The sequence below is a fragment of the Tursiops truncatus genome, chromosome 3 (genome assembly GCF_011762595.2).
Source record: "Tursiops truncatus isolate mTurTru1 chromosome 3, mTurTru1.mat.Y, whole genome shotgun sequence".
NCBI lineage: Eukaryota > Metazoa > Chordata > Mammalia > Artiodactyla > Delphinidae > Tursiops > Tursiops truncatus.
Window position 1 is genome coordinate 166,804,793 of NC_047036.1, and position 21,552 is coordinate 166,826,344.

Sequence of the window (21,552 nt, forward strand, 5' to 3'; positions counted from 1 at the left end):
GGCCCAAAATTCACCATTTTAAGGTGAACAATTCAGTGGCGTTTAAGACATTCACGGTGTTTTGCGACCTCCACCTCTACCTAGTTCCAGAACATTTTCATCCCCCAAAGAAGACACCCCGTCCCCATGAGCAGTCACCCTCCATCCCTCTCCCCCAGCCCCTGGCAACCACGAATGCCCTCTCTGTCCCCGTGGATTTGCCTGTTCTGGACGCTTCGTGTAAATGGAATCACACACTGCATGGCCTTTTGTGTCTGGCTTCTCTCACTGAGCGTTATGTTCTCAAGGTCCATTCACATTGTAGCGAGTGTCATTGCTTCTCTCCTTTTTCTGGCTGAGTGATGTTCCCATGTGGGTTTATCCGTCCACCCTATTGATTTCTGTACCATCTGTGTTCTCTTTGCCTCTGGAGGGCCGAGTGTATTGAATTCTTATAGAACAGTGGTGTTTTATAAAGCCAAGCCCCGCAGAATCACCACACTGGTGATACTTGGGTCCAAGTGGGACGACCATAGACTCACAGTTGATGACTTCCAAAGCCCAGCCTTTACAGAAGCAAAGCGCTCTATTTCCTCCCTCACCTTGAGGGTACGTTTTGATCCTTCATGTTTTCCTAGCTTTGTCCAACCAGTCCTCCAGGCCAAGTGACAAAGCCACACTGGGAAGATGGCTCAGGGGCCCAGAGAGCAGTCTTGGAGTCCAGGAGGGGCCTGGACTGAGTCTGGGTTGTAGAACTTCTGATGCTGAGGCCGCAGGACATAGACCTGGCCTTGACCATTCTAGGCTTCCTTTTCCCTCGTGTATAAAATGGGGACAGGTCCAGGGGATACTGAGAAACGATAGGGTGTGACCCAGCTCGTCCGGCGGAGGAGGTGGTGTGGACGACCAGCCTCGGCATCCAGCTCTCAGCCCATGTCACCTTGATGACTATCGACCCCAAGGAGACAAAGCTGCTGGGTGTGTGTGTGTGTGTGCGTGTGTGTGCACGTGTGCTCGAGCCCCCACTGTGCCCGCCTAAGTCAGCCTGAGCTGCGTGTGTGTGCGCCCACATCTCCTTTCCTACCCGTCCCGCTATGTTTCCATAAGGCGACAGTGGGCGCAGTTGAGCTGTGACCTGTGTCTGTTTCCAGGACTAACCTCTGACAAGCCTAAATGTCCTCTTTCCTTCCCTTTTAGAGGGTGTTGGTCCAGGCAGCAGGCTCGGCTCCCAAGGGGGCTCAGATGCAGCCCATCTCCCTCCCCAGAGTGCAGCAGGTGCCACAGCAGGTAACCACAGCACAGGTGACTCGGGACGAGGTTGGCACGTAGCACCTTGGAGCCCTGTCTGAACGATGATGCATGCTTTTCTGTTGTCGCTGTTCCTTTTCGTTTGATGTGTTCAGTTCCTTACCAGAAAGTTCTTTTGGAAGCTGTGTTAAAAAAAAAAAATCTTTTGCTGCAGATAGGTTGCATCAAGCGAAGAAAACTTATGATCTTTCATTCATTCAGATATTCAGCCTTTGGGGCACAGGCGAGCCCCTAGATAGAGCATGGGGTGCAGCGGTAGACACACAGGCAGATAGAGGAGGTTTCTGGATTGGAGGAGCACCGAGCCCCCTGGGGAGGCAAACTCATCTGCAGGCAAGTGCTGGACCCTCAGACGGGCACTTCTTGTGAAATTAAATGATTTGAGAAGAAAGCTTGAATGTGTGGGCTCACCAGCCAAATCGCAGCCCAGATCATCAGCTCAGACAGGCGGTGTGATCTGAGCAGGGGTTGGCAGACCTCTTCTGGGAAAGGCCTAGCCGTACATCTTTCTTTTTTGACTTTGCAGGCCAGATGGTCTCTGGCACAACCATGCAACACTCGCGAAAGTCACAAAGGAATGGTGTGGCTGTGTGCCAATAAAGCTTTATTTATAAGAACGTGCGGGCCGGATTTGACCCGAGGGCCAGAATTTGCCGACTCCTGCTCTGTAAGATGCTGAATTAAAATTCGTTCAGGCTCCTGCCTGAAAGGAACCAGGAGCATATGGAGATGGCGAGACCCCAGAGGACACACCTCTCCCTTCGAGGGGCTCCTGCCCAGAGTAGTAGGGTGTTTAGAGATGTTTGCCTGGTGCTGTGTGATTTTCGGGGTCCCAGAGGAGAAGCAAAGGCATGGGGTGGGGGTGGGGGGCTAGCAGGGAACCAGCGGCCCTGCTTTAGCTCCTTGAGGGAGGGGCGACCACGACTCCTGTGATTCCAGAAGCTTGCCCTCCTCTGTGGGGTTGGGCCTGTGCCTGCTGTTTCTCCTGGGCCACCCAGACTTGGGGGCTGACCTCTGCATCTTACCCAGTCCGCTAAGACAAAGGGGGTTGCGTGTGTGCATATGTCCCCCGGGTTGAGCTGTCCTCAGAGGTGGGAATCGGCCCTGTCCTGCTGCTGCATGAGAAGGCCTACAGAGAGGGCATGATGAGACTGGCCCTCGATTTTCTGACCCCCAAACAAGGTTGAATCAGGGACCCGCTAAGCCTCCCTCTGCGGTGGGGTCCCGAAGTTCTGCACGCAGAGCTCTGGGCCTCCACCAGCAGGGCCCGAGTCCCTTGGGGGTCATCAGCTGAGGCTGTGAACTGACCAACGAGGGAGGGGTCTTCCCACCGGCCTCCTCCCTCCACCCCCCCGCCCCACTCCAGGTACAGCGCTCCTGCTAATTCTGCTCAGACCTTCAGAGTCTCTTCCAGCGTGGCTCCCAGGACCCCGACCCGTTGCTGGGGACGGCCTCCAGGGCCACCGAAAAGAGTGGCAGGGGGCGGTGGAGCGCACGAGCAGCTTGAGCCCCCTCCCCTGCCGAGGGGCCGTGGGGGCATCGGGCGCTCCCAGGTCCGCATTCCGTCCACGTCTCTGGCGTCTGCTGTCCAGCAAGACTGGCCCCTCTGCCCAGTGGCCAGCAGGCCGCAGGCACCCCCAGCCCTGCTCTGCACCTTCGCTCCGGGCTGGGCCCCTCCCCGCCCAGAATAGGGGCCCAGACCCGCTGCGGTTCCATTTCCGTTTGCGCTCATCCGGAATACGTGGCCTTGACGTGACTGCCTCCCCTGGTTTTTTTAGAAGTGCCAGCTGGGGGCAGGACAACTGTGATGTGCTGCTAAGTGTTCACAAAAGGCAATAGGAGATATTTCTGCCTGAATAATCTGGAAGTCCTGAGCAAGGAAGACTCCGTGTAACACCAAGTATCTGCTGTTGTTTCAGGTCCAGCCCGTGCAGCACGTGTATCCCCCCCAGGTGCAGTACGTGGAAGGGGGGGAAGCCGTCTACACCAACGGAGCCTTGTACGTGGTGTCCTCCCCCTCCCCCGAAAGGGGCCTCACAGGGAACCGACTGTAGGCCACATCCCAACCTTCTGTCACGACGCCCACTGAGCTCCCTTGGGGATGTGTTTACACAGAATCCTTTCCCTTACCCTTCGGGTGACGTGTCCCAACTATTACAATGGCATAAGGACATCACAGCCTGGTGGAGATTTCAGAAATCACAGACTGTTATACTTTCACTTCTAGAAAAGGCAGTCTTTAAAAACAAACCCAAAAAACCAATCCACCTTCGAAGTCTGAAGATATCCTTTGCAATCCAGAAACCGTGTCCATCTCTGCTTTCTCATCCTGGCCTCTGTTAACCTCTGGCTTTTTCTGATGTTGGTAAAACTTGATCTTCCATTTGTCAAGGACGTCTAGGGTTTTCTGCCTTCAAACTCCGTGATGCTTGGGGCAGAAAATGATGCGTTTCCCAGAAGCTCACTGTGCTCGGGACGCGCGTCCTTTTGCTTGTTTCTGCCTCCGGTTTCCACGACTCCCGTCCTGAGGGCGCGGGAGGGTTTGGTTGTGGTTAAAGAGATGTGATTGCTGGAGTCGTGGGCGCCCGCAGCACAACACTGAAGGCATGACACACACTGACCCAGAGGAGGGCGTGTGAAGCCTGTGAGCCCCCAGCAGGCTCTGGGGGACCCTCCGCAGCAGCATCCTGGCTCGACTGCACTGCGGTCAGACAGGACGTCCCCCGGAGGCCGGAGAGGCTGCCCTGTCCCCAAGAGGGGCCTTCCCTTAGTCACCCCTGAGGAAAAACCCCTACTGACCGGCTTTCACTGCGGCCGGATGTACATCAACCGACATGGTTAATGATTTGATCCAGATGTTAAAGGATTTCAGACAAATTCTTGGAATCCCTTAGACATTCTTTTTATTATGCAATTACATTTTTTTTAAAAAAACTTTCTGGTTTGAAAGAACTAGAGACTCCCAGGAAGTTGCAAAATTAGCCCAGAGTCTCTTGTACCTTTCACCCAGCCTCCGCACCCCCGGTGGTGACATCTTCTATGACTGCAGGATGGTATCAAAACCAGGGCACCACATCGGGCCATATTCAGCTTCACAGCCTTTAGGCGCACGTGTGCACACGAGTGTGTGTGTGTGTACAGCTCTACGTGGTCTTATCCCAGGGGTAGACCTCCAGTAACCAGGGTCAGGTCCAGCCCTGCTCCACCCACCAAGCCCCGCCCCACCCACCAAGCCCCGCCCCCGTCGAGTGCAATTTGCACGTGCGGTTGTAAATGACCAGTTGCTGAGGGATCAGCTGGGATCCCGAATGCTTTCGGAGACCATGGCTGTGAACTCGCTGTATTGACAGCCGGGTCTGACTTAGCCACGTGCTCGGCGCCGTGGTTTCCGGCGTTTACGTGAAGTCTTCTCTCTCCCGCTAGGCGGACGGCGTATGCCTACAACCCCGAACCCCAGATGTACGCCCCCAGCAGCTCCGCGTCGTACTTCGAGGCCCCGGGCGGTGCCCAGGTGACCGTGGCAGGCTCCTCCCCGACGGCAGTCCCCGCCCACAGCATGGTGGGCATCACCATGGATGTGGGGGGCAGCCCCATCGTCTCCGGCACGGGAGCCTACCTCATCCACGGGGGCATGGACGGCACCCGGCACGCCCTGGCGCACACATCCCGCTCATCACCCGCTACGGTATGTACGTCCCAGGCTCTCGGGGGCAGCAGGTTAGGCCCTGAATAGACTCCCGGCAGCAGCAGGGACGGTGAGTAGAAGGCAGCCGGGAGCACGGGCGTCGGAACCCCACTAGCCTACGACAAGCGCCCCCGTCTTTGAACCTCGGGTCCTCCCTTGGTAAAGACAGAGGGTAGATGGCTGTAGCCAGTGCTGGGAGCGTTGCAGATGAGGAGGCAGCTCAGTGCTGGGAGATGCTGCTGCCGCTGGTGGTCCACCATGACCGTCCTCATCGTCATCAGCCTCTCCCAGGCGGAGATCAACACATCCCCACGAAAACTGGGCTGAACCCAAGCAGAGCTATACTAGACTGGTACCCCACACCTCTGTCCAAAACGGTGGCTTACCTGCTTTAAAGATGTATCTGCTTTGAAAACTCTATTTCCCATATTTACTCTTATTTTTTAAATTAGCACAAAGTGGACGGTGTGGGCTGCACAGACCCATGAGTTTTGACTCACGTACAGACTCGGGTATCTGTCCCCACATCAGTACACAGAATGGTTGCATAACCCCCAAAACTCCCTCGGGTGTTTCTTGGTAGTCACGACCTCCTCTCACCCTCAACCCCTGGCACCCGTGGGTCTGCTCTCCGTCACTGTACTGTTGTCTCTGTGGGGATGCCGTATAAAGGGAATCATCCAGGAGACTCCTTTTGTGACTGGCTCCTTTCACCCAGTGTGGAGCCTGGAGATCCCGTCCAGCTGTCCTGTGAGTCAGTGGTTCCTTCTTGTTGCTGAGTCATGTTCCGTGACCCTAACGGCTCGTTCCTCCATTCACCAGCTGCGGGGCCATTTGGGCTGTTTCCAGTTTTTCGTGATTGTGAATAAAACAGCTAGAAGGACTCTCATGTATAGACACATGTTTTCCTTTCTTTGGGGTCAGTCAATACCTACGAATGGGATTGCTGGCTCCTACAGTAAGTGTATGTTTAACTTTATCCGAAACCACCCGTGTTTTCCCGGGGGGGGAGGTACCATTTCGAGCTCCCCCAGCCAGGTGTGAGTTCCTCTCGTCCCACCTCGTCACCAGCATTTTTTGTTGTCGGGTGTTGTCAGCATCTTTCTTTTTAGCCATTCTCATCGGTGTGTGGTGTTATCTTACTGTGGTTGTCATTATGCATTTTCGTAATCGTTAGGTGTGTGGTGTTATCTTACTGTGGTTGTCATTATGCATTTTCGTAATCGCTAACGATGGCCAGCACCTGGTCAGGGGCTTTGCCTTTCATGTATGTTCTTTGGTGATACGTCAGTTGAAGTTTGTTTATTTTTTTAACTGTGTTGTTGGTTTTCTTACTGTTAATTTTGAGAATTGTTTGTATATTCTGGATACAAGTCCCCTGCCGGATATGTGATTTGCAAATATTCTCTCCCAGTCTTTAAAGTGCTTTTTCATTCTCTTAAGAGTGTCTTTTGGGGACTTCCCTGGTGATCCAGTGGTTAAGACTCCACGCTTCTACTGCAGGGAGCCCAGGTTCAGCCCCTGGTTGGGGAACTAAGATCCCACATGCTGTGCTCTGCGGCCAAAAATTTAAAAAAAAAAAAAATTTTTTTTTTGAAGTGTCTTTTGCAGAGAAAAAAAAAATTTTCCCGATAATTTTGATCAAATTCAATTTAACAGTTTTTCTTTTTTGGAAAGATCGTGCTTTTGATGTCATGCCTGAGAACTCTTCGCCTGTCCCGAGGTCGTGAACATTTTCTCCTCTGTTTTCTTTGAAAAGTTTTATAGTTTTACATTTTACATTTAGCTCCGCTTCATTCTGAGCTAACTTTTGTATAAGACGTAAAGTTTATGTCGAGGTTCATTTTTATGCATATGAAACAACCAGTTGTCCCAGCATCATTTGTTAAAACACTGTCCTTTATCGGATTGCTTTTCCACATTTGTCAAAAATCAATTGGCCTGGGACTTCCCCAGTGGTGCAGTGATGAAGAGTGCCTGCCAATGCAGGGGACACAGGTTCGATCACTGGTCCGGGAAGATCCCACATGCTGTGGAGCAGCTAACCCCGTGTGCCACAACTACTGAGCCTGTGCTCTAGAGCCCGTGAGCCACAACTTCTGAGCCCATATGCCACAGCTACTGAAGCCCGCGCGCCTAGAGCCCGTGCTCCGCAACAAGAGAAGCCACTGCAATAAGAAGCCCGCACACCACAGTGAAGGGTAGTCCCAGAAATGGGTAGACTGGCTCCTCTCACTTTATTCTTCAGTATTATATTGGCTATTTATATAGATTTAGAATTTTCTATATAGATTTTAGATCAGTTTATCTTTATTTCCAAAAAAAATTCCTAGTGAGATTTTGATTAAACAGCATTAAAGCTGTGTATCAATTTGGGGAGAATTGACATCTTTACTATGTTGGGTCTTCCAATCCATGAACGTGGTGTGTTTTCTCCATTTATTTAGCTCTTCTTTGATTTCTTTCATCAGCATTTGGTCATTTTTAGCATGCAGATCCTGTACTTATTTTGTTATATTTATGCCTAGGTATTTTTTGGTTTTGGAGCTTTTTTTTTTTTTTTTTTTTTTTGGCTCTGTTGGGTCGTAGCTGCAGCATGGGGGCTCTTCGTTGCGGCGCGCGGGCTTCTTGTGGTGTGCGGGTGTTCTCTCTCTAGTTGTGGCGCGCAGGCTCCAGGGCGCGTGGGCTCTATAGTTTGCGGCATGCAGACTCTAGTTGAGGCGCGCGAGCTCAGTAGTTGTGGCGCACGGGCTTAGTTGCCCTGCGGCGTGTGGGATCTTAGTTCCCTGACAAGGGATCGAACCCACGTCCCCTGCATTGGAAGGCGGATTCTTTACCACTGGACCACCAGGGAAGTCCCCTGGAGCTATTTTAAATGGTACTGATTTGAAATTTCAGTTTTCAACTGTTCATTGCTAGTGTACAAAAGTATGGTTGATTTCTGGTTCTTGACCTTGCTTCCTGTGACCATGCTGAACTCAGTCTTTAGTTCTAAGAGTTTTTTGTGGTCTGCAAATAGGAACAGTTTTAGTTCTTTTCCCGTGTGGGTGACTTTTATTTCTTTTTCTCGCCTTATTGCACTGACTAGAACGTCCAGTACGATGCTGTGTAAGAGTGGTGAGAGTGGACATCCTTGCCTTGTTCTCAGTCTTAGGGGAAAAGCTTCAGTCTTTCACCCCTAAGTGTAATGTTACCTGTATGTTTTTCACAAATGCCTTTTTTCAGGTTGAGGAAGTTTCCTTCTATTCCTGGTTTTCTGAGAGTCTTTATCATAATTGGATGTTGAGTTTTGCCAAATGCTTTTTTCTTATTGATATGATCACGTGTTTTTTCTTCTTTAGACTACGAATGTGATGGATTTTGATTGATTGTCAATTAAAAAATAACTTCCTGGGCTTCCCTGGTGGCGCAGTGGTTGAGAGCCCGCCTGCCGATGCAGGGGACACGGGTTCGTGCCCTGGTCCGGGAGGATCCCACATGCCGCAGAGCGGCTGGGTCCGTGAGCCATGGCCGCTGAGCCTGCGCTTCCGGAGCCTGTGCTCCGCAACGGGAGAGGCCACAGCCGTGAGAGGCCCGTGTACCGCAAAAAAAAAAAAAAAAAAACTTCCTATTTTTGTGTGGGCTTAATCTGAAATAGAAGATGATGTTCGAGCCTCATCCCTGTTCTCTTGGTCCTGATGTGTTTCCAGGTCACCCTGACATTAGAGGCCTTCTGAGCTTAGCTGTTCTCTCCCTTTCTATGTCCAGGGTGCTCCCCAGGACCTGGCTCTGAGGACAGGCGTGGAGAGAAGTCATTTGCTGTCTAGAGCGGTGACTGTGGGATGGTGCCTGCCACTCCATCCCAGGGGCTCCAGCCTGCCCCTTGCCTCACTTGGGCCCTCCAGGGTCCTCAGCACACCCTCAGAGGATTGGCTGGCAGACCTGAGTGCAGAGCTGCCGTTGATCAGAAGCCTTCCTCACAGACTACGTTAAGTTTCACGAATGTGACGTCTCCGTATCAGCAGACTGCATCAACTCATAATAGTGAATAGGCTAGGGTCGCAGGTCACAGGTCATGATATTCTCTGCAGTGCACACTGCCTCGCTGGAAACAGATGTGCAGCTCAGACCCCGGGCCGCCTGGTTACTGTAGTCTGATGTCTGGGTTGCACTAGAAGAATCGAGTTTCTAAATCAGTTGGAAATCCACGAACAGGCTATGTTTTGACACACTGCCCACCCCCAGCCCCAAAAGCTCCAAGAGTTATCGCCTTGGATGAGCACCTGCCTCCAGACTCCCTCTGCGCTGTTGTGGGTTTTTGACTTGCTTTTGGTGTGGGGACATCTCACAAGGATCAGCAGAGATCCAACCAAGAGCCAGGAACAGGACTGGCCCTGAGGCTGCGACAGAAATAACGATGGCTCCTGGATCCGGCATTTCACGTCTATCAGCTTCCTTAGGTCAGAGTTGTGTTTCCAGGGACTTCAAGTTAATCCTGCAAACAGAGCACAAAGACCAGAGCAAATCGGCACCTACAGCCCCAGTGAGGGACTTCAGACTTTCAGTGACACATTTGTTTGAATCTCATTTCTGGTTAAAATTTCATCAGTATTGAAATCTTAGAAGTGAATTGCCCAAATGGTAAGTTTTTGATAACTTTTCCTGTTGTGCTTTTTTTTTTGACCCCATGGAGCAGAGATGCTAAGCTGAGAGGTATGCTCTTTGGGTTGTAACAAGGGGAGACTCTGGGGGCTCCGGGGCTGCATGAGGAAAAGCCCCCCTGCCACCATGCCAAGCAGGCGGCCCCCCTGGGCCACGCAGTGGAGGCTGATGAAGACAAATCATCTATCCAATTTTGAAGATGATAAAAATACAGCATCCCTGTCTGTGAGGGGATGTACCATTGCGATGTCTCATCAGGGCTCTGGGACCTGGTCTGGTGAAGACCCGTTGGACTCTGCATTTCCAGGAAGTCAGAGAGGGCCAGCACACAGGCAGTGGTGGCCCTGGGTGCTCCAGTCCCACGGAGGTTGGGGGCTGCCTGCCCTGGCGACCCCGCTCAGGCAGGCCAGACAACTGGTGCATAAGCAAGAGCTACACAGAAGCTGGAAGGGCCAGCGCTTCACCTTGGAGGATGGCGGCACATGGGTTCCATCTTTCTCTGGTTGCGTTCAGCTTCTGTAAGCTTTGTGGCATCTGATGTGATTTTCAAACACACCTAAGAAAGCATCATCGATGTCTTCCACCCCCAAGTGAGGAAAATCCTCCTGTCTGGGTGTGTGCAGCAGAGCCTCAGCAGCCCAGCCCCATGGAACACTTTGGGTCTTCTTCGAAAAAACTGAGATCTTAATATTAAAAGTCGCAATATGCAAATGAAAACTACAACGAGGTACCACCTCACACGGGTCAGAATGGCCATCACTAAAAAGTCTACAAGTAGGGACTTCCCTGGTGGCACAGTGATTAAGAATCCACCTGCCAATGCAGGGGACACGGGTTCGATCCCTGGTCCGGGAAGTTCCCACATGCCGTGGAGCGCCTAAGCCCGTGCGCCACAACTACTGAGTCCGCGCGCCTAGAGCCCGTGCTCTGCAGCAAGAGAAGCCACCGCAATGAGAAGCCCGCGCACCACAATGAAGAGTAGCCCCCGCTCGCCGCAACTAGAGAAAGCCCATATGCAGCAATGAAGACCCAACGCAGCCAAAAATAAATAAATAAAATGAAATAAATTTGTTAAAAAAAAAGTCTACAAATAATAAATTCTGGAGAGGGTGTGGAGAAAAGGGAACCCTCCTACACTGTTGGTGGGAATGTAAATTGGCACAGCCGCCATGGAGAACAGTATGGAGGTTCCTCAAAAAACTAAAAATAGAACTACCATACGACCCAGCAATCTCACTCCTGGGCATATATCCAGACAAAGCTCTAATTCAAAAAGATTTGTGCACCCCTATGTTCATAGCAGCACTATTTACAGTAGCCAAGACATGGAAGCAACCTAAATGTCCAGCAACAGATGAATGGATAAAGAAGATGTGGCACATATATACAATGGAATATTACTCAACCATAAAAAATAATGAAATAATGCCATTTGCAGCAACATGGATGGACCTAGAGATTATCATACTAAGTGAAGTAAGCCAGATAGAGAAAGACAAATATCATATGATATCGCTTATATGGGGAATCTAAAATATGATACAAATGAACTTATTTACAAAGCAGAAACAGACTCACAGACATAGAAAACAAATTTCCAGTTACCAGAGGGGAAAGCGGGTAGGGGAGGGGTAAATTAGGAGTTTGGGATTAGCAGATACAAACTACTATGTATAAAATAGATAAACAACAAGGACCTACTGTATAGCACAGGGAACTATATTCGATATCCTGTAATAAACTGTAATGGAAAAGAATATGAAAAAGAATATATATATTTTTTAAAAGTCACAATACTTGGGGCCCTGGAATGATAGATTCAAGTTCTGCAGTGTTAAAGCTACAGCAGACATCCCTGAGATGTGCCACTTGAAATCATAGGCATTTCTTTGCTGAGTCATCAGAAACGCAGCTCCTGCTTTCAAAACTCCAGCGAGCATCTTCGCTCTGACCACCAGCACATGTGGATACAGAAGAGACGAATCTTCTATCCTGTATCCAGCTCGCTGGGAAGATGGTCTTGCAGCCGCTTCGAGTGGATGTGTCTGTAAGGGACCTGCTTCAGTCCTGAGTGCTGAGTCAAGGCCAGCGGGGACCCTGGACCGTCCACGGCTCCCTGTGTGTGGACTGGCTTCCCACTCGGGCACCTCCATTCTCACGGCGACCCTTCCTGGTGGCCCATGGGGCTGGTGCACCATCCACTCAGCGTCACAGCTCACGATGGATCGCCAACCGCTAAGCAGCTCTTCTCTGGAGCCTGTGTTTTCAGGGAAGACCCAGGATATCTTGACTGGACTGTGAACTCTCACGCCTACTGGGCATTCACTAGAAGCTTCCTCGCCCCCTGCACAGAGCTTTTGTCCAACCAGAAGAGCAAAACGTTTGCCGGCCAAAGCACATTATTTGATAAAGTAATTTCGCCAATAGTACATCCGCTTTTTCTCTAAAACATTCATTATTGGACTTCCCTGGCAGTCCAGTGGTTAAGACTTGTGCTTCCACTGCAGGAGGCATGGTTTCAATCCCTGGTTGGGGAACTAAGATCCCGCAAGCCCCGTGGGTTGGCCATAAATAAATAATTCATCATCACTTTTTATCCTTCTAATAGACTTTCTCTTAGAGCAATTTCAGGTTTACAGAAAAATCGAGCAGATGTACAGAGAATTCTCGTAATGCCCCACCCTGTACCCCACGCAGTTTTCCTTATTATTAACATCTAAGTTTGGTGCATCTGTTACAGCCAATAAGCCAATATTGACCCATTATCATTATTAACTAAAGCCCTTGGTGACATCAGGGTTCACCCTATGTTGTACGTTCTATGGGTTTTGACAAACATCTAATGATATCATCCCTTTTTTAAAAAATTTTATTTTTGGCTGCATTGGGTCCTCGTTGCTGTGCACGGGCTTTCTTTAGTTGCGGTGAGCGGGGGCTGCTTTTCATTGCGGGGCACAGGCTTCTCATTGCAGTGGCTTCTCTTGTTGCGGAGCATGGGCTCTAGGCGCGTGGGCATCAGTAGTCGTGGCTCGCGGGTTCAGTAGTTGTGGCTCACGGGCTTCGTTGCTCCGCGGCATGTGGGATCTTCCCGGACCAGGGCTCGAACCCGTGTCCCTTGCATTGGCAGGCGGATTCTTAACCACTGCACCACCAGGGAAGTCCCAATATCATCACTTTTGAATGTGGTTTTGCAAGTTTCTTTGCAAAGGTGGGAGCAGTGCCCCTTTGAAAGATCTATCTAAAGTTCATCTCTGCTCTGCTTTAAGTGACAAAATTAAAGAATGCGTACTGGAAAGCACTCCGGTTCTTATTCTGAAAAGTCTCAATTAACTTACCAGAGAAGTCATCATCCTGTTTAGAGTAACACAAACCCACTTACCATGTCAAGGGCTACATGGGTCATCCATCTAATAAAAGCCTCTTCCTAATTTCCTTCATCTGTTCCTTGTGTTCCTACTGTTTTCTTTCGTGGCTCCGTATGTAAATGAGCACAGTGTGTGACCCCCGATTGGATCTTGGTCCACAAACAGGACTTTCATCAAGTGATTCGATCGGTTAACAGTGTTGAGTGGGGGTTAATTTCCGGGTCACAGAAGATGTTGACATTTGGGGAGCCTGGCTGAAGGGCATGCTTTGTGCTATTTTTGCAACTTTTTATACAATCTGGAGTTATTTCCAAACTTAAAAATTTTTCAATTGATAAATTAAGAAGTAGAACTATATTTTTTAAAGTTCTAGGAACTACAAGAAGAAGTAAACATGTTAGCTGGTAAAAATGATTACCAAAAAAGATTATCTCCGTGAGGTAGAAAGAAAAGAGGAAGACTTGCTTTTTTTATACCTTTTTCTTCTATTTGAACTTTAACCACATGCATGCATTACCTTATACATTTTTTATTGAGGTAAAATTCATATAACATAAAATTAACCATTTTAAAATGCATAATTCGGTAGCATTTAGGACATCCATGGTGCTGTGCAACGATCCCCTCTCTACCTAAAAATTTAAAAACTCAGTTTAGCAGTAAAGTATAATCCATACAATGCAATTGTGTGAGTGATTTACAATTGCTTAGTAAATCTCTGGGGGCAGAGGCGGCAGAGTGCCGCCCTCCAGCCAAATCCTGCCGGCCCCCTGGTTTTGTAAATAAAGTTTTATTGGCACACAGCCACGCCCCCTCATGGACGCACACTGGGCTGTTAGGGAAGGGAGGGGCTTCCTCTCCTGAGTGGGAGTTGGTGGAGGCCTGGGAGAAGCTGTGGCTGGGATGGGGCGGGGCAAGCGAGGTGCCCAGGGCACCAAATTTAGGGAGTTGCTCCCCTCCGGGGGCTGACCCTGCCACGGCACGACCTTGACAATGAGCTCTTCCTTCAGTTTGGTGCCCTGGGCGCCTCATGGGCGCCACCCCAGTCCTGGCCCTGGAAGGAGACTGGTATGCCACTGGCCTAATCGGGTTTTTGTATGGCAAGTACATATAAAATTACTACATAATTTTTTAATGTTTAATTAGCAAAATAAAACTGGACAAATTGAAAATGCCCATTTCCCCCAGCCAGCCTCCCCGTCTCCCCAGTGGTGAGCCCTGCCCTTCTCTCCATCCTCCCACCTGGCCCTTAACTGCAGCTGTTTCCTTTCTCCAGGCAGAATTCCGTGATTTCTATCCCTGCCCTCAGAACTCCAGCCGTGACACTTTGGTTCTTTTAAATACTCTCCATTTTCTTTAAAGCTCCAAAAGCGTTCATAAAACATTTAAACGTTTATTTCCTCCTTCTATGGTCACATAATAAGCTGTATTTTAGGACAGGACATTTACTGCAGCAGTTTTCTGTCCTCACCCCCACTTCTCCCTGGTTTTCCAGGAGCATCGTCTCCCCCTTCCCACTTCTGGCCCAGGAGGCGTGGTCCTGATATCGAATTATGGCAGACCCAGCCTGGAGATACAGGTGTTGCTTTTTTTTTTTTTTTTGCGGTACGCGGGCCTCTCACTGTTGTGGCCTCTCCCGTTGCAGAGCACAGGCTCCGGACGCGCAGGCTCAGAGGCCATGGCCCACGGGCCCAGCCGCTCCGCGGCACGTGGGATCCTCCCGGACCAGGGCATGAACCCGTGTCCCCTGCATCGGCAGGCGGACTCTCAACCACTGCGCCACCAGGGAAGCCCACAGGTGTTGCTTTGATGCTGGTCATTGCTGGCCCTTTGCAGGGGTGACCTTGGCCTGGCAGGTCTTTTTTTTTTTTTTTTTTTTGGCTGCGTTGGGTCTTCGTCGCTGCACACAGACTTTCTCTAGTTGTGGCAAGCCAGGCTACTCTTCGTTGTGGTGCGCGGGCTTCTCCTTGCACGCGGGCTCAGTGGTTGTGGCCCACGGGCTTAGTTGCTCCGTGGCATGTGGGGTCTTCCCCTACCAGGGCTCGAACCCGTGTCCCCTGCATTGGCAGGAGGATTCTTAACCACTGTGCCACCAGGGAAGTCCTGGCAGGTCATTTTAATGAGGTTATTGTGTTATAAATGGAATGGCCATTACAGTGGACGCTAATGAATTCAGAGGAGAAGTAACCTCCACCCTCACTTAGAAGACACAAATCTAGTCCTTATGTCAGGTAAAATTTTGCTAGGATTATATATGAAAGGAAAGGAGTTTTTAAAATTCCTTTAAAAATGTTTAAATAACCGACTAATTTTAATATACTTGGGAGTTAATAAAACTTATCTGCACTCTGCTACCACGTTGAGTTTTTGAAACGCTGTATCTTTGATACAAGTCGTTAGGCATTTTCTCCCCTCCTTTCTCCCGAATGCCTAAAGCATATGTGTGTGCCCTTTTCCCCAGGCATTCCGCTAGTAATTCACGCAGCAGAAACCAGTGAAATTAAACGGCCAATAAAAAGGAATATGGGCTGCACTGCACCCAATCAGAAATAAAGATGAAGCTCCTGATACGTCAAGAAATAGGTAGACAAGTGTATGCATAATACCAAGATGGAAAGAAATCTTTGAGAAGCTCGGAAAACAGAAACGATTTTAGGGAAAGCAGCCTGGCCCTGGGGTAGCGAGGGGGCACCTCTGCATCCATCCTCGGCTCTTCCTTACAGTTTGACATGTGGGCCTGTGCAGGTACCACTTTGATAAAATGTTTTAAATAACAAAAAATTAAACTCCAGTCAAGTATAAATTTAATTTCCATTTAAGTATATCTAAAGATTAAACACTGACTTTTCCAGCCACTGAGAGGACTTATCAAGCCTCTTGTACTTGTGCAGTAAGAATCCCTCGGTCAGGTCCGTAAGGAAGCCTCCCACTCCAGCCCCCAGACTTCAAGCGTGAGATGCTCCTTTTTGAAGGATGCTGGACGGCCTCAGCTTGGAGCTGGGAGGCGGCGCCACAGCGCCCTCTTCTGGGTGCACTGCGCTGCGCCTCCGGTCCTAACTCCCGGGCACCAACCCCTCCATCTGAACTAAGGGGACTGGTGACGTTGTCCTGAACTTCATCACCTTCAGAGGTTTACCTGACGTCTTAATTTTAAAACGCAGTGAACACCTTGGGAGGTTCCACTGTGTATTAAGTTAATTTAAGGTATCAGTGGGCTTGTTCTGACCCTATTTAATAGCTATGGGGTTTTGAGGATGGTCTTACAAAGCAAAAGTTCATTTGTATTCTTTCCCGCAATACTCGGAACTGCACGATTTTCAGCAGTCTTACACACGTCTGGCAAACTTCTGGGTGTCCCCAGGATCCTCTCAGGAGCTCCACGAGATCAAAACTGTTTTCACAATAATACTAACCCGTTAGTTGCTGTTTTCCCCGTGTTGACATTTGCCCCGACGATGCAAAACCAGCACGGCTGACACAGCCGTGCACAAATCAGAGCGGACAGACACATCAGAGTCTCTAGAAGTCACTGTAATCCTCACCGTCATGCACGCACAGTAAAAAAAAAAGAAAAGAAAAGAAATACCAAATGCTCGTTTCACTCAAGAATTCCCTGATGAAGCAGTAAAAATTATTAATTTTATTAAATCTCAGTCCTCGAGAACACTTAATATTCTGTGTGACGAAAAGTGCTTCTGCTTCTTCCCAAAATACGAAGACAGTCTTGAGGAAAAGCTCACGGGCAAATGGCTTGTGAGCAGAACGAGCTACTTTTTTCATGAAACGCTGTTTTTCCTCGAAAGGATGACAGACAAATTATGATTATTCAGACTCGAAGATTTGGTACACATTTTCTCAAAACTGAACGGTTGTGAGCTTGACATATCGAGGAAAACACGACAGGTTTTATTGTCAATATGTTCTCAAACCAAAAGAACAGAATTTTGGGAAACTGGTATCTTGCCGAAGTTGTTGGTAGTGATATTAACCAGTGTGACTTTTTTCAATACCGTGTGATGAAATGTATCAACATTTGGAAGATCTGCAAACTCAGTGAACCAATATTTTCCAAGTGACCAGTGCATGTTGTTACAAAACCGTGCATGTGGGTGAAAGATCCATTCAAATTGCAAGAAAGACTAAAGTTCTTTTTAATTAGTTGTATAGTTTTTATTGAGGTAAAATTCACATAACATAAAACGCACCATTTTAATCATGTAATTCAGTGGCATTTGGTACATTCACAATGTTCTGTAACCATTACCCTGTCGAGTTCCAGAACATTCTCATCACCCCCAAAGGAACCCTGTACCAGTTAGTAGTCACCTCCCATTCCCTCCTCCTTCAGCCCCGGGGCAACTAATCTGCTCTCTGTCTCTGGATTTGCCTGTTTTTGGACGTTTCATACAAATGGAATCACTCAACACGTGGCCTTTTGTGATTGGCTTCTCTCACTGAGCATCGTGTTTTCAAGGTTCATCCACATTGTAACATATGTCAAAACTTCATTCCTTTTTAGAGATGAATAATATTCAGTTGTACGTATGGACCATATCTTGTTTATCCATTCATCAGTGACTGACATTTGTATTTTTCTGCTTTTTTTGCCGTTATGAATCAGGCTGCTACGAGCAAGTTTTTGTTTGAACACCTGTTTTCAATTATCTTGGGTAGAGTGAAATTGCTGGGTCATGTGGTTTAACTGAGTTTATATTTTAACAGCTGTTTGCCACGGTAGCTGAACCATTTTTCAGTCCCACCAGCAACTGAGGAGGGTTCGAGTTTCTCCACATCCTCACTGACGCTTGTTACTTTTCTTTTCTCTCTTAATAGCCAACCTAGTGGGTGTGAAGTGGTACCTCACTGTGGCTTTAGTTTGTATCTCCCTAATGACTAATGATGTGGAGCATCTTTTTATGTGCTTATTGGAGACATGCCTATTCCAGGCCTTTGCCCATTTTTTAAAACTTTTTATTTTATATTGGAGCATAGGTGATTAACAATGTGGTGTTCATTGCTCATTTTTTAATTGTGTCATTTTATCATTTTGTTGTTGAGTCTCCATAGTTCTTTATAATATTCTGGATATAAGACCCTTATTAGATCCATGATTTGCAAATATGTTCTCCCATTCCGTGGGTTGTCTCTTCACTCTCTTTATAGTGTCCTTTGACATACAGAAGTTTTTAATTTTGATGAAGTCCAATATATCTTTTTTAAAAGTTTTTATCTTTTATTTTTTGTTTGTGCTTTTGGTGTCATATCTAAGATTCTATTCCCAAATCCAAGGTCATGGAGATAACCTTATTTTATGTGATTACCTCTTGCATGTAGTTCTTTGATCCCTTTGGAGTGGATTTTTGTATATGCTGTGAGGTAAGGGTCCTGCTTCATTCTTTTGCACGTGACTATCTATTTATCCCAGCACCGTTTGTTGAAGAGTGTATTCTTCCTCCATTAACTGGTCTAAACACCCTTATTGAAAGTCAGTTGGCCCTAGATGTATGGGTTTATTTCTGGACTCTCAATTCTATCCCATTGATCTGTATGTCTGTCCTATCCCAGTACTGCACTGTTGTGGTTCCTGTAACTTTATAATCAGTTTTGAAATGGGAACTTGTGAGTCTTCGACCTGGTACTTCTTTTTCGAGATTGTTTTGGTTATTTGGGGTCCCTTGCAATGCCATATGAATTTTAAGATCAACTTGTCCATTTGAAAAGGCAGCTGGAAGCTTTGTAGAGAATTTTGATAGAGACTGCATTGAGTCTACAGATCAATTAGGACAGTAGTACCATCTTAATAGTAAGTCTTCCAATCCATGAACATAGGACGTCTTTCTGTTTGTTTGGGTCGTCTTTAATTTCTCTCAACAGTGTTTCATAGTTTTTTCAGTGTACAAGTATTTCACCTCCTTGGTTAAATTTATTCCTAGGTATTTTATTCTCTCTGATATTATTGCAAATGGGATTGTTTTTTGCATTTCATTTTCATATCGTTCATTATTTAGAAATATAATTGACTTTTGTATATTGATCTTGTATCTTGCAACCCTGGTGCTGATAGTTTTTGGGAAGATCCTTTCCATATTTAAGATCATGCTATCTGCAAATAGAGGTAGTTTTGCTTCTTCCTTCCCTCTGTGGATGCCTTTTATTTTCTTCTGTGGCCTAATGACCCTGGCTAGAATTTCCAGTACAGTGTTGAATAGCAGTGGCAAGAGTAGATGTTCTCAACAGTGGTCAGAAGAGGTGGGGGGCGAAGCAGAAACCCCTCGTTCCTGAACTCAGCTCTGGGGAAGTGGTCCAGCTGCACTTTCTGAAAGTGTTGGGCCTGCTTTTTACAGAATCGTCTCTGTGGTCTTTGCCTCCCCTGGATGTTTAAGGGTCACTGCCTCCAGCAGAGCTTATGTTTGCATTTTTCATGTACAAGTCGGGCTCAGATGTGGTGGTTGCCACACTCGGCCGGGTGTCTCTTCCTTTGCATAGACCTGCCATGGCCCCTCAGCCCTCGCTTCCGCGAGGTCTGAGGACCCATCTCGGAGGCCCTCCCCCAGGAGGACCCCTCTGTGAGCTGTCTCATCTCCGTGGCCCCAGGGTCCTGCGCCTCCCAATGGCAGGGCTGGGGTCGTGGCCTACTGGTATTTTCCCAAAGCCCTCCAGCTGGGAGACCCTGGCTTTGCAACAGGGCAGGCTGGCCGGGAAGCCAGTGCCATCACCTGTCCCCGGGTCTGTGGTCCTCTGATTCTCCCAGTGCAGACGATGGATTTGGGGAGCAGCAGGCGGTTATCATGCTGGCTTTGCTTACACTTGAACTTACGCAGTGACTAAGCATTCCCGTTGTGCATGTGCACATGCAGACGTGTTAAAACTCAGCTGCCAGTGTAGACAGTAGGACCCCATCTGCTGCTGGTGTCTGACGGGCTCCTGGGCTCCTCTGCACGTGATGAAGCAACGCTCCTGCTGAGGCTTCAGCCCCCGACCTAACCCATTGCCCCCGCCCACCCCCCACGCCCCGCCTGCGTCCAGCCTGCTCTCTATCTCGTAGGCGCTCGGATCTTTATTTGGATATTAATACAAACCAATCTTGGCTAATGCTAACCATCTGATTTCGTTTTTGTTTTTTTTTTTTCCATTTTGTTTTGTTTTGTTTCTGCGCACATTTTCTTTAGCTTGAAATGGCGATTGAAAACCTCCAAAAAAGCGAAGGGATCACATCACACAAAAGCGGTTTACTCAACAGTCATGTAAGTGTGTGTCAACCTGCTGGTCTGCCCTGCTCTGCTTGTCACCTTCATAGGCATTTTAAAAACAAACAGGGAGTTCCCCGGTGGCCCAACGGTTAGGATTCCAGGCTTTCAGTGCCATGACCCTGGTTCAGTCCCTGGTTCAGGGAACGGAGATCCCGCAAGCCGCGCGGTACGGCCGAAAAAAAAAAAAAGCAGTGAGTTGACACCTTTAAAGTGCCGAAAAGGTGCAGGGGGGGAACCCATCTAGACTTCTACACTCAGCAAAAACGTCCTTCCACAGCGAAGGGAAATTAAGGCAGGCTCTTCCTTTGTGAAAGTGGGGTGACAGCGCCTCCCTCCTTGGGGGGAACAGGGATTAAACTGCTTAGTGTATGTAACGTCCTCCCCACCATGCCTGGCAGAGGGTAAGCGTTGTAAATAAATTCGTACTCAGACAAGCCACAACCAAAAGATGACGCCGGATTGGGGGTGCCATAAGCGTTCTTAGCTAATTCTCCTGTGATCAGCTTTTTGAAAATAAAAAAAGATTGGTAATTTGACAAAAGGGCAAAGCAACTAATTCCTATTGATTTTAGCTGCATAAGACCTTTCTCTGCTGGGGACACCACGTGATCGTAGGCCCCAAGGCCAGGAGGGCGCAAAGGTCTTTGCCTCTGGGTGGCTTTGAGTGGCAGGACGGGGCTGGCAGCGATGACAGTGCAGGGACTCGGCTTCTGGGGACCGTTGAGGAGGGAAAGCTCCTGTTGCCCCCCCCACTCCTCCCTTTTCCCCTTACTTCTCCAAACGCCCTCAGTTCGGCTTTAACTTGACTGGAACTTCGTTCGGCAGTTTGGAGGTAGGACAGGCCGCAGGAGTTCAGAGCGCACTTCTGGCAGCTTTTCTCAAGCACTTGGGTTGGGACTGGCATCCTTTTGAGAATTAAAACATCAAAGAAAAGAAGTCCCCTTTAGTTGGACCCGATCCCAGCTGTGACCCCAGCAAGACTTTCATGCTGGCCGACATTCAAAGTGAGTGATTCAGGGTGCGGGGCCAGAAAGCCCGCTAGGGAAAGATCCAGGAGGTTCTGGGTTTGTCGGGGGGCACAGGCGTGGCCAGCACCTCCAGCCCATTGGTGGAGCCTCAGAGGGCTGGTCACTGGAGGAAGAGCAGCCTCATCCCGGCTGTCTCGAAGGAAAAACAAAAGTCCATCAGGCCCCAGGCTAGGTGGGTCATGGCCACCCTGTTGTCCATCACTGCCGGATGATGTCACCTGGTGGGAAGGTCTGGAGAAGGGAAGCTGCAGCCTTAGAGCGGAGCGTGTAGGAAGTCTGCAAGACAGCATTCTCTG

At 48.7% G+C, this 21,552-nt stretch overlaps 1 protein-coding gene across 8 annotated transcripts in view; it reads left to right on the plus strand.

Moving 5' to 3' along the window:
• The window catches only part of RFX2 (regulatory factor X2), a 99,248-nt gene that overhangs the window by 52,568 nt on the left and 25,128 nt on the right, over positions 1–21,552 (plus strand). For 4 of the 8 annotated variants that reach the window (XM_073803354.1, XM_073803353.1, XM_073803351.1 and 1 more), the window contains 4 exons: positions 1,177–1,281; positions 3,207–3,286; positions 4,711–4,972; positions 20,148–20,222. In XM_073803354.1, coding sequence (XP_073659455.1) covers positions 1,177–1,281; positions 3,207–3,286; positions 4,711–4,972; positions 20,148–20,222 — 522 coding nt within the window. The remainder of the gene's footprint in view (positions 1–1,176; positions 1,282–3,206; positions 3,287–4,710; positions 4,973–20,147; positions 20,223–21,552) is intronic. The other 4 variants (XM_033854569.2, XM_073803352.1, XM_033854570.2 and 1 more) reach the window with 4 other exon arrangements.